This window comes from Lacerta agilis, chromosome 9 (assembly GCF_009819535.1).
Source record: "Lacerta agilis isolate rLacAgi1 chromosome 9, rLacAgi1.pri, whole genome shotgun sequence".
In the NCBI taxonomy this organism is placed as follows: domain Eukaryota; kingdom Metazoa; phylum Chordata; class Lepidosauria; order Squamata; family Lacertidae; genus Lacerta; species Lacerta agilis.
The window spans coordinates 38,279,271-38,296,213 of NC_046320.1; the positions used below are offsets into that span (position 1 = coordinate 38,279,271).

Genomic DNA, 16,943 nt, shown 5'->3' on the forward strand with positions numbered 1-16,943 from the left:
CGTGTCCGACTCTTCGTGACCCCCATGGACCAGAGCACGCCAGGCACGCCTATCCTCCACTGCCTCCCGCAGTTTGGCCAAACTCATGCCAGTCGCTTTGAGAACACTGTCCAACCATCTCATCCGCTGTTGTCCCCTTCTCCTTGCGCCCTCCATCTTTCCCAACATCAGCGTCTTTTCCAGGGAGTCTTCTCTTCTCATGAGGTGGCCAAAGTACTGGAGCCTCAACTTCAGGATCTGTCCTTGTAGTGAGCACTCAGGGCTGATTTCTTTAAGGATGGATAAGTTTGATCTTTTTGCAGTCCATGGGACTCTCAAGAGTCTTCTCCAGCACCATAATTCAAAAGCATCAATTCTTCGGCGATCAGTCTTCTTTATGGTCCAGCTCTTACAACCAAACAAATGCCATATCTATACATTAAAACTAGGAGGAAAGAAATACATTAAAACATCCCATTCCAGACCTTCCACAGGGCAATCATTGGGAGAGGATAGGCCTCTTTCACAGTAATATCGCTTAGCTGTTGAAAATCCACACATATATTTTAATTCTCCCATCTTTGATCCTTACCAAGACTTCTGCTGCAGCTCAGGGAATTTGTTTCTTGGTTCCATCATCTGCTGCAGTTGCTGACTGAAATCTGCCTGATAATATACTCGTATCCTCTACTACCCCAGTCTCACAAGTCTTGCATCTCCTGCCTTGCTCAGGCATTTGTCAACCCAGGACATCCCAGGTCATCATCCCTTGTGGAAAAACTATCACTGTAATCTTTCAACAGCTTCTCTCACTGCTTGCTATTGTTTTTATGACACACACACTTGTTTCAGCCTCAGCCCCTGCACAAAGTGTACTATGTGCTACCTGTTCTTTGTCTTCCTGTGAGGGTTATATTGGTGTTCCTGCCTTGGCTTGATAGCAGTGTCTGGCTGCACTGCCAATACCTCAAGGGCCAAATATTCATAAACCACCACGTCCATATGAAATGATCGCAGATTCATGTCTTGATACCCAACTTGAGGCTCTTGTCACATTGGCCACTTTCACTGGGACGCAGACTAACTGATTCTTGGCTATGGTTCACACAATCAGAATCTCATGTTGGCATAGCAATATGGGGTCTGGCATGACTTCCCTTCCTTCTCTGAGGTTTTCTTTCATCCTAAGTATAACTGTTTTACTTCGTGGGGACAGTGTCACTGTCTTTTCCACTGAAACTTCATCATCTCTGCTTTATCCTCATTGTAGTGACAGACATTCTATCCTTTATAATGTAGAGGCCTTGTCTAAAGCATCATATGTTTAAAGGAATTTGTCTCCACTAGGGTTTCCCAGATGTGTCTTCTGTGACTGAGCTTCCACAAGGTAGACAGCGTGTGCCCATGATGAGGGTACCTCTGATATTCCTATGATGCTGAGCTTGGTCTGGTTTGGAACTTGATTCACCCCTGGAAAGGCTTCCGTTTCTACCACCATCCTTTAGTTGTCCTTTCCAGAATTGTGAATGTACAAGGAGAGCTTGTGCTCCAGAAGCAATCAAAATATTACATGGAAGTCCATCCATTTTTGTAACAACGTCGCATTTTGGCCTGCTCTCACAGGCCTGTAAGATACATTGTGGGGGGTACTGATTTCTAAATGGGATTTTGGTCCATAGCTCCCACCCTGTAAAGTTTTCTGGCTGTGAGCACTCATGTTTAAAATGACTTGTTCTGCCACAGTTCCAACATGGCTGCCCCTGTAATTCTTTCCTGCTTGTAGTGGCACATGCTTTGTCCTAGTGGCCTTGTCTCACTTGTTCTTTTTGAGACTGTGTGGTTGGTTCCCTTGCTGCTTTCAGTTCACTGATGTCACACAGCATTGCTGCCATGCCTTCAAAGAGTTCTTTGAGATTTGAGCCCTATGTCTTCCATGTACCTGCAACAACATCTGTTTTGGTCTCACACACTTGTCTTGTTGGAGCTGTGCTGTTGTCAGCTGCTTCTGTGGCTTGTTCTAACTTTGTATCTTCTTTTAGCCCCTTTAGTTTCTTTGTATGTAGAACTATTCTGAGTTCCTTCTCAGAACTATGAGCCACAATTTGATCTCAGGCCAGCAGGTTCCTCATGCTGCCATTTTAGCCAGGGTATATCCAAAACCTTGGACAGATTTATTTTCCTCCACTTTCCTCTTACAAAAGCTATTCAATTCCACTCAGGTTCTGTTGTTCTGTCCAGTGATTGATATAAAGCATTCCTGACAGAAGTGTAGGTTCCCAGACCCCTTATGTTAGTCCTTCAAATATCTCCTGGGCTTTGCCTTGTAATAAAAGGCCAAGGAAATCAAATTTGGTGGCATCGTTCCAGTTATTTATGTGTGCAGCTCATTCAAAGTGATTGATCCAGTTGGCCAAGTTGGGCTATTTCCAGTATATACCTCTGGCATCAAAATAGGTCGTTGCAGCAGCTTGTCTCCATTGCCCTGTTCAGTTTCACCAGCAGAACTTTGGGGTATGTTCAGTTAGTGGTCCATTTCCACGTATAATACAGTCCTTGCCCGGCTATATGTCTGAAATTGCATCACTGTCACAACTGTAATAAATTTACAAATCATTGGAAATAGGTATGGCCAGTGTTGTAAGCGAGTGCTGAAGCTATTTCATTGTTAGTAATCTCTGTACTAACCCTGATGGGTGCCAGGGATCACAGCTGATTAAGTGGGTCATGTGAACAGAGCAACTTGCAGCCACCTAGGGACCACGAGAATCATAGAACTGGAAGGAACCACAAGTGTCATCTTGTCCAACTCCTTGCAATGTAGGAATCTTTTTGCTCAAACCCGTGACCCTGAGATTAAGATTCTCATGCTCAACCAATTGAGCTGTCCCATAGGCAGATAAAAGAACTAAGTTACAAGAGCAACAGTCCAGACTTTTACATTTTATCAGTTTAGCAATAGGCCTGGCGCAGTGTCAGCACAATTTGATGCCTTCCTTCATTTCAAGGGCCTTTTTCACAGTCTATCAACTATCCAAGGGCTACTTTTCTTTCCAAACAGCCAGCATAAATCTCCGTCTTTGAGTCCATTGGTGCTTCACATGTCAGGCATGATGGGAGTTGTTGTCCAACCATATCTGGAGGACCAGATGTTTCCCATTCCTGCTTTAGAAGTTACATCCATAATGTTTGACTGTTATCTAGTTTAACTGCCCATTTCTGTCATATGTTAGGTTTGCTTCATCTAAGAGGGATCAATTGATTATAGGCCTAAACAATCAAGAACCACCTAAATAAACCTGTTTTGCTGCATGCCGTGGATTGAAAAAACGGATTATCAACGTAGGTCCTACATATAATATTGGTTGATGGGCTGGATTCATAGGACACAAATCATGCAGATCTGATACAACACAAAATGTATACTTTTTCTAGGTAGGAAGCCTGGTTGGAATCTCATGGTTCTTCAAAGACTTAACATATTTATTATGGCTAAATATGTTCATGGACTAAAACTCACTTGATCAGTTCTATCTCTAGAAGGCCACAGAAACTAATGGATTCTTTCTGTTTTGCAATATACTGCAGAGAAATTGTATTGTGAAATAGGAGTTCCTCTATGTCAGTTTTTTAGATACGCTGCTAGGCAATGCTCTCAAAATCTCAATTTGCTCATGCCTTTCATGCTTTAAAAAAAAAGGGGGGGTGAAGAAGGCCTCTTATTCAACCTCCATACGTTGATTATATGACCTTTGACTCTGTCATGGGTCATAAGCTGGGGCAGTGCCTTGAAAGGACATGTCTAAGAGTGAGCAATGCCTATTCCACATGGAGTGTTCTGTTTTAGTGCATTAGCCTAGAAGTACTAGTAGCTTCCTAATCCTCTCTTGTTTGACTCTGCTTGTTAACCCCAAGCAATCCTCTCAGGGGCTGAGAAAGCAGCTGCCTTTGGTGAAGAAAACACAGCCCAGCAAAACAAAAATCTCAAAGCTTCCCTTTTGACTTTGTATCGTCATACCTTTTGGGGAAGTATTGCTAATACAGTGAAATATAAGTTGTGATATGGCCATCAGAATTATTAAAAGGTAGATTTCTCTGACATTTATGGGAATGGGAGTATGCTTGCAAACTAAAGGCAGAAAGACAACTGGAAACCTTTTCCCTGAACCCCTGGGAAGAGTGCCATATTTGAAGTACATTGAGTGAGCAGGAGAGAGAGATCTCACATATGCATTGTAAGTGGTCAATCAGGTGTGCAGTGCATACTAAATATAGCAGTGAACATTACAACTCACAAAACTAGGCACAAAGCAATTGAAAGCAACAATAAATCACCTTTGTTAGATCTGCTGTGCCTGTGCTCTTATGTCACCTGTTAATGTTTGAGTACTGCCGACACATAAGTGAATTTTTTTTTCCTGCCTGACCTCTGATGTAAGCACTGTAAGCATCATTAAGAATTGTGAAACAGCTTGGAGAAAAGTTTTGCCCTATCATAAGTTTTTCTTCTTCTTATGACAACATGGTTGTCATTCACAGCTCTTGGGATGGAGTGAGGTATAAATTGAATGAACGAACAACTAAGCATAAACCTTAAACCATTTTTGTTTTTAGATATGTTCAGTAGCTTCATATAACATACTTAATTTCTTACTTTTTTACAATCAAAAGATCTGTCTATTTTGTCATTGATCAGGACTATACATTGAATATAAAACTGCCAGTGTCGTAATGCTATTATACCACTCCTAGTCTCAACAAGAATATTGCTGATCTGCAAACAGCACAGAAAAGCGGAAGTAAGATTATCAGGGATCACAGAAGGGAAAGATTACAATGTTTTGGGGCTTCTTAATTTGGGGGGAGAGAGGTGAGTAAGGGGGGACCAAGGTTTATAAAATTATGTATACATGTTGTGGGGAAAGTGAAGAGAAGTTTCTCCCTCTCTCATAAAACTAGAATCAGGAACCATCCCGTGAAGGAAAGACTTCTTCACAAAGTGCATAGTTACGGAATTTGCTAGATGTAGTAATGGCACCAACTTAGATTTAAAAAGGATTAGACAGGCTCATAGTGGATCAGTCTATCAGTGACTGCTAGTCATGATGGTATATAGTCCATTTCCAAGTTCAGCAGCAGAATGCCTCTGAATACAAATGGTTGAGAAATAACATAAGGAGAAAGCTGTTGTCTTTGCATCCTGCTTTTGGGCTTCCCAGAGACATCTAAGTTGGCCACTTTGTGGAAGAAGGCAGTGCTGATGGTCAACAATACACAATTTCACTGTTCTACATTGTTGTTTTATGATAAATTATTTTCTCATTTTGTACTTTTCTGTTGTGAACTGCCTTGGGATCTTTGGATGAAAGGTGGTATATAAATTTAATAAATAATAATAACTTGGAACCCAGTGAAGAGGCAGTTACCAACACAGGTTCTCAAAACACATCAGCAATGAATAGGTTGGTATATGCTCATTCTTATGACCAGTTACTCAGCATGATACTCAACATGACCTCTTCACAGAACTAATGTCTTCTACATCTGCTGCCATTACCTTGATGGTCCACAACCAAATCCTAACAGTTGTGAGCCACTTGATGGTCCACAACCAAATCCTAACAGTTGTGAGCCACTGTAGTCCAGGATGGGTGAGTTAGTGATCCGCAGGCTCATGCATACCAGATGTGTGCCTGCAACAGACATTTTTTCCTAGCTGCTTCCTGTTCGGCAAATCCTTTGCCAAAACCCCAAATCCACTTTTAAATTTCCTTGAGTTTAAAAATTGCCTTGTGGTTTGCTGTTAGCTGCAGAAAAGGAAATGTCCAGAAAGCTTTTAGTGTGGGTGTACCTTACCTCACTGGAAGATGGCCAGAGGGCCTAGAACTGTGACCTAAATAATCCTAATAATCCAAATTCTGCAATAGGAAGACATTTTGCAAAAATAAAATAAAATGCATAAGCCTAATCAATTATATTATTGTACTGCAGAGTATATGTGAACAAATTGCAGCATTTGAAAAATATTCTTTCCCTTTGTTTCTGGGATTGAGGAAGTAACATTGAAACTCACAGAACAGTTTGGAGCTATTGGTGGGTAAAACAAGAGAGTCGGGGGGTGGGTGAGGGCAGAAAAGAATGCAAAGCGATATCCTGACTCCTAAAACTCCCTTTATTACTTCTGCCTTTATCTGATGTCTAAGCCTTTAATAGAAACTGCCAACACTCCATATGTTTGTGTTTTTGAAAGTGATAGCTAGGGTACTTTAAATTGCTTTTATTGATGCCTGCAAGGAAAGGAAACCATATTGGTTCCCCAGCCTCCAAAATGTGGACACCATATTATTCACAGGACCTGCAACAGAATGTTGCCGTTTAGAAGGCTTTTGTTCAAGCCATGTCTTTTTCCAGAATTCCCCCATTCCTTTCCTTACCACCTACTGTAGTGTTCTCTTTCTTTGCCTTAAAAGTCAGTCTGCGTTATTTGGCCACTGAAGCCCTTTCTCATTTGGTAGTTTTGTTTTTTCTCCTCTTTGATTTCCACCTCCCCCCAAAAAAGTTGTGTGTGTGCTCTTGCAAACCTTAGGATATATCTGAGCCTTCTGAGCCTCTTGTGCATGGAAAGAGCCATTTGGGTGACATAAGCATCTACACTCAGAGAATGAGCTCACTATTATTACATATGTAGGAATGTTAAAATCAATTCAGAGCCCCTTCCTGATTGCATTGACTTCTTTTGAGTGCTGGTTCTATCTTAGAGGCATGCTTTATAGTTTATCCTCATTTTAACAGAGCTTTCTATTTGATAGACCCATGAAAACAAGAGCTTCAGTATCCAAAGAAGCATGGTAAGGCATTTTTATTTGTGCTGGCAAAACAACAAAAAGTGTGGGCTCCAGGAAGAGCAGTATTTACCCAAAGACAGGCAATCCAGTTATCCTTGGATTGCAGACCGTAGCCAGATTATTACAGGCTGAATACAAACTGGTGCAAGGTGTGGCCCCTTTTCATTGCAGGAATTTTTTTACAGGTGGGTAGCCGTGTTGGTCTGCCCTAGTCAAAACAAAATAAAATAAAAAATTATTTCCAGTAGCACCTTAGAGACCAACTGTGTTTGTTCTTGGTACTGTATGAGCTTTCATGTGCATGCACACTTCTTCAGATACACTGAAACGGAAGTCACCAGACCCTTAAATATAGTGAGGGAGTGGGGAGGGGTATTACTCAGAAGGGTGGTGGGAATGGGTGATCCGCTGATAGGTGTGGGAAACCTGTTGACGACTCTTAAGTTGGTCTTGCAGGGAAAGGCAAGGGGTGAGATGGCTAAAGATAGCTTTGTCATGTATAATCAGATAAGAATCCAATGTCTTTGTTCGGACCAGGTTTCTCCATAGTTTTAAGTTTGGTGATTAGTTGCAATTCAGCCACTTCTCTTTCCAGTCTATTTCTGAAATTTCTTTGTATTAAGACAGCTACTTTGAGGTCTTGTATAGAATGTCCTGGGAGACTGAAGTGTTCTCCTACTGGTTTCTCTGTCTTGTGATTCCTGATATCAGATTTATGTCCATTTATCCTTTGGCGTAGGGTTTGGCCTGTTTGTCCAATATAGAGAGCTGAAGGGCACTGTTGGCATTTGATTGCATACACAATGTTGGAAGATGAGCAATTAAATAGTCCTGAGATGGTACGTTTGATGTTGTTGGGGCCAGTAATGGTATTGTCCGGGTTTATGTGGCAGCAAAGTTGGCATCTGGGTTTATTGCAGGCTCTGGTACCAGTGTCCATGTTGAGTCCTGTTGTTGTATTATTGTGGGTGAGGAGCTGTTTGAGATTGGGCGGCTGTCTGTAGGCGATGAAGGGTCTTCCTCCCAGGAATCTTTTTGTTCAACATGGGGCTTGATCCCACAACCCTGGGGTTGAGAGTCTCATGCTTTATCACCTGAGCTATGGGGATCCACAAATCATTACTCAGTACCTTTTGCCTCTTCTTTTCAAAACCAGTTCTAGTTCTATTCATTTCATAATAAGTTGCATGGATTTTAGAGGCAAAACAGTCTTAAGATAAAATAAGAATGATGTTGCCACAATATAATGGTGCCTAACTGGAGACCATAAACAGTTGTTTAGTTCATACAAGTAGTTTTTATGTTGATTTTTATTTTATTTTCCCAAATGAAAAGTTTTGCCAGCTTCATGACAAAAGGAAATTATTCTAAAACACATCAAATTTAAAAAAGAGAGAGGTATACTTATTTTTTGTGGAAGATCAATATTCTTTTAGTTCAAGTGGTCAGGTAATCAAACCTTGAAACACTGTGCTCCAGTTTCACTGTCCACCCATAAAGCAGATATAAACTTTAAAGGATACATTCTTGGAGATAAAGCTAGAACATATGGATTCTAGCTATTTTCCCAAGAGGGGGAAAATACCTATTTTTCTTTGAAGTTGAGACTCATGTGATTCTAGATACACCAAAGAGAAATCAAGCTGTTTCATGGTATTTTCTGTCTCCTTAAGGACATAGTAGTACAGTGGTACCTCAGGTTAAGAACTTAATTCGATTTCTGTTCTCATCCTGAAGCAAAATTCTTAACCCGAGCTACTATTTCTGGGTTAGCGGAGTCTGTAACCTGAAGTGACTGTAACCCAAGGTACCACTGTATGTCCATTCCTATAAGTTGCCTGTACATAATTAGTGCTGATGAAGGCAAGGCCACACACAACTCGGAGTATGATTCCATCCCTTTAGTTTTGTTGGCTCGGCATACCAGCATTGCTCCTACACCAACTTGTGCTAATGGATCCCCTACATGAGTATAGCTAGCTCCCTCTTCCAATCTTCACCAAACATACTGAGTTAGGGAGTGAGAGTGTAGGATGTACAATGTCACATGCAGGACTTTCCACTTCCCTTTATTCACACATTAACATTTCATGTGACCAACACGTGACTAGGGCTTTGCTCTGCAGTTGGCAATGGCATACCACTAGAAGTATGTAACCCCATGAAGGGGGAGCATGGGTCTTATCAAAGGGCTTTCCTCATTCTGCCCCCCACATCTAAAGAACTAGAAGCATGAAAGTGGGGGCTTTGGTGGTTTGGGCATGTGGACTATGAACAAAGGAACCGTTTTGTGCAATCAATGACTACTCAGCAGCTGGGAAAAACATAAGAGACACACCACAGGATGATTTAAAGAAGAAAGTATTCAACAGGTGCCAAAGAGACAATAGAAGTAGTGCCTGACTGATATGCAACAGGAAGGACTTCCAAAGAGTAGGTGCTGCCACAGATTCTGGCACAGCGTGGAAGAGACCTCCTGATAAGATGGTGTCTGGAGGATGATGCCCTTTCTTGCAGAGAGCAGTGATCAGTTGGTCATACAAGGGATGAGATTTAGCAAATAACTGGGTGCTGGTGTAGCAATCCTGTTATCCAACAGGCTGTAGAGTTGCCACATGTCCTACTTTGCAGAGGACAGCCCTCTCTTTGAAGGAATCCTCTGTTTGAAGGGCTGCCTGGTCTGTGTCCAGCTTAAAGATAATGAAACAAAAATGGGGAGATCAGGAACCTTGAAGTTGCTCATCAGCAGTTGGCAGCACTTTGCCACACATTCTCCCCTGCTATGGTGAAATGTACTGTTATTTCTATTTAGAGTATTGTCCTTTTAAATGTGAATTTCTGTCTATTAATCGGCAGCTGCAAATTTTATGCACATCTGCTGCACCTTTTTTCATCCTCTTCTTTGGCGATGCATGCAGATTGTCAAAAAATTAGAAATGCAGGTGCCCACACTCAAAGGTTGTAGAAGTATTCCCCACTGAGGGAAAGTCAGGAAAGTATTCACTGTGTAGAAAGGGAGCATAGTATAGGTGTGCAATGATGTGATGGGTGGGTGGCAGAGCATTGTCCAAGGACATGGCCAAAGTGTAACGAGTGTTTTAGTTTCTGCAACTACAGTTCTTATGATTACATTGGCAATGGCAACCTGGTGTACCAGGGCTATAGAATCATATCAAGTACTTGCATATTCCCTACAAAACAACAGCATTCTTCTGGTAATGGAAAATAAATTTCTTATGAGTAAGCTTTCTAATATAAAGGTACAGATTTATTTTTATAATGCTTTTCCTAATAAGCCAATTGTAATTGCATTGAGCCTGTCCTGGTAATTTAAGACTGTCTTGATAATTTAAAACGATATCTTCTTGTAATAGGTATTGATAATGTACAGATAAAAAACAGAAGACAAATAAAATTCTGGGAAGCAGATAATTGGCTGATCTATCAGCCTTAGAAGTGTGTGTGTGTGTGTGTGTGTGTGTGTGTGTGACCAATAATATGTTGGCTATGTGAAAGTTAGCTTGGATTGCTAAAGGAGATGGTGGTATATATCAAGTAGCAAGGCATCCTTTCAGATGAAGAAATGAACCAAGTTGTTGGCCTGTGTTTCTTTAGAGACTTCCTTGTTTATTTTTGCAAGGTATTCTTGGAACTGATTTTCTAATAATAGAATCATAGGGTTGTGCATTGCTTCCTCTTGTCACATGATAGAACCACCCATTCAGCAATTCCCCACACACTGGTTTAGGGAGCCACACAGAGTTCAGTGGCACAGCCTGTGCATGTCCAATTTCCTAGCTTCAGTGAATCTGTGGCATGTCCAAAAAAAATGAGGAGGACCATCAGCTCTGGGGGCCAAAAGTGGACTTCAGGCCTCTCTGTCTGGGCTTATTTTATTTTTTTCAGCTGGAGCTCACAAGAACTCGGCTCTGACACCTCTCAGGTGGGCACCGTTGCCATTCTAAGAGAACAAGGGAGAAGTTCATGGTGAGCTCCGGGACCTCTTTCTAGAATAGCGCTGCCTACTTCACACCCTCCTTGAGTGTTTTTTAATGGCTGGACTTGGCTAGTGCTTTTTGTTCACTTGGATAAAGAATGTGCGGAAACTAGGGTACTGTACAAAGATAAATTTAAAACTGCGTGCTCCATCGACCTTTACCTTTGACCCCACCCACCAGTGGCATGTGACCCTCAGATGATTGCCCAGAAAGGAATTTGGCCCTTGGGCTGAATAGGGCTCCCCATCCTTGAGATAAAAGATCTTAGGACTAGGGCTGAGGAAGGCCTCTGCCTGAAGCCTTGGTGGCCTACAGTCGGCAGATAATGCTGGGTGGGCAATATGGACCAATGATCTAGTGCTGTATAAGGCAGCTTCACATGCTGTGCTGTGCAGTCCAGGCTATTGTGCGTATGCAGAGAACAGGCACATAGAAAAATGCCCACAGAACCAACTGCTCCAGGTGGGTCCAGTTTGCAAGTCAACTAGTCCTCTGACGATCATCCCCCAGGTCCATTTTAAACAAGCAAAATAGGCTTCCATCATCTTTGTCTTTAACTGGGTATGGGCTTGCCTCTCACAGAGATTGCACAGTAACTCTTCAACTTTGCTGAATATTGCTGGTGCACTCTTCTTACAAGTCAGTGCTCTCTGCACCTTCTTTCTCCCCTGGAAGAGAGACTGCAATCTGGTTGCCTTGGCGACCTTGGCAGGTTTAAATGAGTAGCTGCACTAAAAAAAAAAATGTTGCTTGCATCAAAGTGCATTGATGTTTTAATCTGAGTGGCCTAAAAAAATAAATTAAAAAGGGCATTGTATTCTTCATGGCTCAACATTATTATGAGGTTGAAGTACTCTTGTGCCCACTATGAGGGCCCACAAAGGTTTTCAATACAGTTCTGAGGAGGAGGAGACTCTTCTTTGGGCTGGGGAGACGAAGCGGTGTTTTAAGAAGCTGATTAGATGGTGAGGTCAGGTCAGGTTCTGGCTTCAAAACTGATTACAGGCTGTTGAATGTACTGAACCAAGGAACAGCTAGTTTTTCTTTATTATTTATTGTAATGAGTACAAAGTTAAAGTGAGGCTTTCATCTCGGGGTTCACCAGTCCTTGTTAATGGTGGTAGTTTTGCTTTTTAAAAATTGTAACCTTCAAAAAAACAATGTTTCCCAAACAAACATTTCCTCCGTACACTAGTCTGCGGGCTTCTTCAAGGTGGGGTATGTGGGTGGTTTTTATTTTATTTTATTACATTATTCTGCACTTCATTTCATCATGGAACCCAAAGCAGCATAGACATGGTTCCCATCTATGCAGTGACCCAACCCAGACCTTCAATAAGGTGTTGGCCTCACATGGCAGCAGATCATACCCTGAGTCTCATATACCTTAAGTTATGTCTTGGACTGTCAGTTATGAGAAATAGGGTGTTGTCCATAACTCCCATGAAGCTGCCTCATACCAGGTTGGGCTACGTATCTGCCTAATCTAGAACTGCAGAGGTCTTTCACATCACGTGCTACCTGATCCTTTTAATTGGTAATGCCAATGTTTGAGCCTTGGACCTTCTGTATGCAGAGAACATAGTCTACTACAGGACGATGATTCCTCTCTCCTCTTTGCCCAGTCCCCATCCATAACAGGCAGCTTCTTTCCTGAGGACCCACCCTCCTTGCCCATTGGTTCTAGAGGGCTTCCAGATCCAGTATTGTATCAAATGTTAATCCTAGGAAGAGTAAAACTACAGACATGACTAACGTAGATCTGCTAATTTCAGTGGGTCTGCTCGTGAGTATAATTTTGTTGGATATACAATCCACAGATTAGAATTTGGGACACTTCATACTTCTGGAAACAAAAAATTTCCCTGCCACACACTAGCAACAATTAACTGGATCTCTCATAGCATTTAAATTGCAATTCAGTAAATGTCTAAATGGGACATGTCTTGTTATTTTGCTGTTCTGCTGATTATTAATTGATTCTGTTAATTGTCTGCTACAAATTTATGTTTTGTATGTTTGTTGGAAGTATAAATGGGCTCAGTTAATAATTCTGTATCCAGGTATCCAGGTATTCAACCATTAATGTTACTAGAGTCAATTTTAACCACTTTTATTTACTGTAGCATCACAGTATTCATGTGATTAGATTCTACCTTCCCCCAAATATTCTTGGTGACTCATGGTAATATGGTATTTCCATGACTCTTTTTTATTGTATGAGATGTTCTCTTCTTAAAGCAGTCCTGCTATTAAAGATATCTGGCAAGAAGAGATAGCATCCATTTAATTTTAATGTTACTATTGTTCTTTACTGCATTTTGATTGGCCAGCCTGATGCACAAAAAAGTCCTTGGTCATATCTGTGTCTCTCTGAATGCCTATTGTGAGCAAGAGCAATCCAGGGTCACTGCCCTTTAAACACTGCCAGTCAGTTCTTGGGAGGGAGAAGATATGTTAGAACTGCCAGTGATGAGAAAATGTGGTTAAAGAAGCAAACAATTTTCAATTGAAAAATGACAGTTCTATTGGAAGTGCTCTTCATTTTGACTACCCCCCTTTAGACTACAATCTTATGAAACAGCTAGGTTATTTCTCTTTCAAGGAATAACTGACTTGCTTTTTTATTTTAGTCTGGGGGCAGGGAGAGATGAATCCATATTCTTGGAGTCTATTCATGATATAATGATTTAGAAATAAACATCACATAGTCATAAATCTTAATATTATGCAATTAAGTGGTGTTATGCCGGATTGAGCTATGTACAATTTCTGGGTGGGGTCCAAAATCTTTCATGTCATGTCTGAATATAAGCAAAGAAAGAGGTCCCCGGGAAATGGGATTAATTATGAAATCTGAGAATTGTAGCTTTGTGAGTGGAATGGGGTTTCCTAACAACTCTCAGCACCCTTAACAAACTTCAGCTCCCAGAATGCTTGGGGGGGGGGGGAAGCTGCGACTGTTTGAAGTGGCATAATACTGCTTCAAATGCATAGTGCTGATGGGGCTATAATGATTAGCTGTGATAGTCATATTGCAAATACATTTGCCTGTCCTTATTTCTCAAGTCAAGCGTACAAATGGTTACTTCAAAGCCCTAAAGGATGAGTGTTCTCTGCTTTTTCCTACATCACATATTGAAGATTTTCTCTTGTGTAATATCCAAAACAGCATGTAAAAATAGTAAAACACATTATAGTAAGCCCCACAACTTACGTGGGGGCTATGTTTCAAAGATTGTGCCTAAAGCCAAAGTCACATATAGTCGGAACATATTGGGTTCAATCGGAGGTGGGATTGCCAACGTCTTTTTTCCTGAATGCTTACTCCCTTTCTGTCCCCTTTTTATTTTTATTTTTTCGCCAAGCATGTAAAACTGAATTTGCACAAGTTAACTGTGTAACTTGTGGGGTTTCTGTATGAAACAATCTACAATTGAAGTACCAATATTCAGTACAATACACTGTGGTTGGTGGTATATGCCAAATCAGTATCAGTGGTATTGGAATGTCTGGGTGAAGAAACAGGTTTTAAAAATATGCTGAAAACGTAACATAGTTGGTGCTAAAGTTGTATCAAGCTAATGTTTATTGAGAATCTTTTTGTTAACTTCATACGACCTCATTGAGTCCTATAGATACACTTAACTTGGACAGAACTTGAAATGAAAGTGATTCCCTTTGATTCTCCACAGATGGTACCCGGCAGGAAGAAGCTGAAGGTGAGCTTAGTGAGGAAGATCACTGGTTTGGAAACTCTTCGGAAACCCCATCAGAAGCATCCTATGGAGAAGTCCAGGAGAACTTCAAATTATCCTTTGAGGATAGGATCCAAGAACAGTCCACATCTCCAGACACTTCCCTGGGGAGTGCAACTCCTAGCAGCAACACCCTGGAGCTAGCAGCTGTTGAGAACGAGGCTCTGAGGGACGTGTTACAGAATAAAGAACACCTTTCTCCCGGTGTGTCTTCTGCATGTGAAGATGACACTCCTGGCCCAAATAAGCCACTGAGTAGTAACCTGAGACGTCTGCTGGAGGCTGGTTCTCTCAAGCTAGACACTAGTGTTGCAGTTAACGGCAGGGTTGAGTCCCCTGTAAATCTTGGCTCAAACATCTCCTTTTCTCCACCTACGCATCATGCTCAGCAGCTAAGTGTCCTTGCTAGAAAGCTGGCTGAAAAACAGGAACATAATGACCAATATGGCACCAACAACCGGTTTATATGGAATCAAGGCAAGTGGCTGCCCAACTCGGCACCATCTTGCAGTTTGTCTCCGGACTCAGCCATCCTAAAGTTGAAAGCAGCTGCCAATGCAGTCCTTCAGGACAAGTCGCTTTCTCGAACTGAAGATCCTATCAGGTTTGAAACCTTTTCTTCGCCATTTAGTTCCCAGTCTGCAAGCTCCACCTTAGCCGCACTATCAAAGAAAGTCAGTGAGAGAAGCATGACTCCTGGTCAGGACCACCCACCGCCAGCTAGCTCTTTTCTTTCTCTCGCCTCAATGACTTCTTCAGCAGCCCTTCTCAAGGAGGTCGCTGCAAGAGCTGCAGGCAGTCTTTTGGCTGAGAAGAAAAAGTCACTGGTTGCAGAAGATCCCCTGCAGCTTTCAGATATGAAGCAAGAGAAAGTAACTCCACCGCAGTCTTTGGAATTATTGTTACTCCCAGCCCCTAAAGGAAGAAGTTCTAAAACCTCTAATCCAGGTATGAGCTGTCATTTTGCTGAGAGTTAGAGCATCGTTCGCATTTTCAGTTCTGCATTGTTTCAGTACATTAAAAAAAACAATGAAGCAGAAGGCAGTTAAAATAATGTATGTGATGGATCAGAGTCCTTAGCCTCCTGCGTGTTTGAAAGGAAACTGGTGTTTAATACAGTTCTCTCTGAAATCTGGACTCATTATCCAAACCGAATTTATAATACTTTAAAAGACATTTTTAGGGGAGGAGATAAAAGAGTTTTTGTTACATAGCACATATCAGTGAATGTGTGATTTTTTTTTTTTACTTAAAAGAGGCTAGGGTGCACTTTAATAGCAGCTAAACGCCATATGACATCTCCCTCACCTTGTCAGCTCCTTGTCCTGTTCAGTTGTTTGTGTATAGTAAATAGAAAAGCAAGGTTCCTCCAGCCATGTAAGGGACCGTGCTTGCGTACACTTTAGGCCAGGCATAGGCAACCTTCGGCTCTCCAGATGTTTTGGCCTACAACTCCCATGATCCCTAGCTAACAGGACCAGTGGTCAGAGATGATGGGAATTGTAGTCCGAAACATCTGGAGAGCCGAAGGTTACCTATGCCTGCTTTAGGCCAAGGATGGGGGAACCTGGGACCCTACAGATGTTGCTGTACCAACTTCCATCAGCCCCAACCAGCATGGCCAGTGGTTAGGGATGATGGGAGTTGTACGTCTCACAACATCTGGATGGCTTCAGGTTCTCCACCTTTCCTTTAGGCTCTTTTCACAGTTTCAGATGAAAGTATGTTTGTCAGGTGGAAGGTGCCATCTCCCTTCTTGATGAAACAAGCATTCCAAATGGCTGAACAGGGTTACAGCCTATTTGCAAAGCAGGAGGTTTGAGGACCGAGTGCCTGCAGGTGCTACAAATACAACAAAAATCACAGTTACTAATGAGGTTAACCATATCACTAGGCAGAAGAAAATGAACAGACTTTTCCTAATTATGCTCTATAGAATCTATTTATCCTTATTTTTGTCACTTTACTGCTTTAGTCCGAAAGGGCAGAATTCAGTTGTTTGCCCAAAGATAATTCTGCTTGTGAACAACAGATAAATATTTTAAATCATAGATGATAAGTAATGAGATATATATGAATTCCCATTTATTCTTTAGTATACGCATCCCATATTTTTCTTTCCATGGAAATATTGTTGTAGTTCAAAGAAAGTTAACATTTAATCAGTTAATATTGTTAGCATGGTTTTTTAAATAAACAAAGAAAGAAAACTTATAAGTAACCATGACTTTTTTGGAGTAGCAAGCAGCAGTGCTCAATGAGAGCAGTGGAACTAGATTGCCACAGACTTTCAGATCCTGGGTAAACTTTGTAGAGAATATTCATGACCATGTAGAGAACATGGTCTAGTGGCTTGTAGTAAAGTT

At 41.5% G+C, this 16,943-nt stretch overlaps 1 protein-coding gene across 6 annotated transcripts in view; it reads left to right on the forward strand.

The window, feature by feature from the left end:
* The window catches only part of ZNF827 (zinc finger protein 827), a 112,244-nt gene that overhangs the window by 17,840 nt on the left and 77,461 nt on the right, over nucleotides 1–16,943 (forward strand). For all 6 annotated transcript variants that reach the window (XM_033159875.1, XM_033159880.1, XM_033159876.1 and 3 more), the window contains exon 2: nucleotides 14,515–15,525. In XM_033159875.1, the coding sequence (XP_033015766.1) occupies nucleotides 14,515–15,525 (1,011 nt within the window). The remainder of the gene's footprint in view (nucleotides 1–14,514; nucleotides 15,526–16,943) is intronic.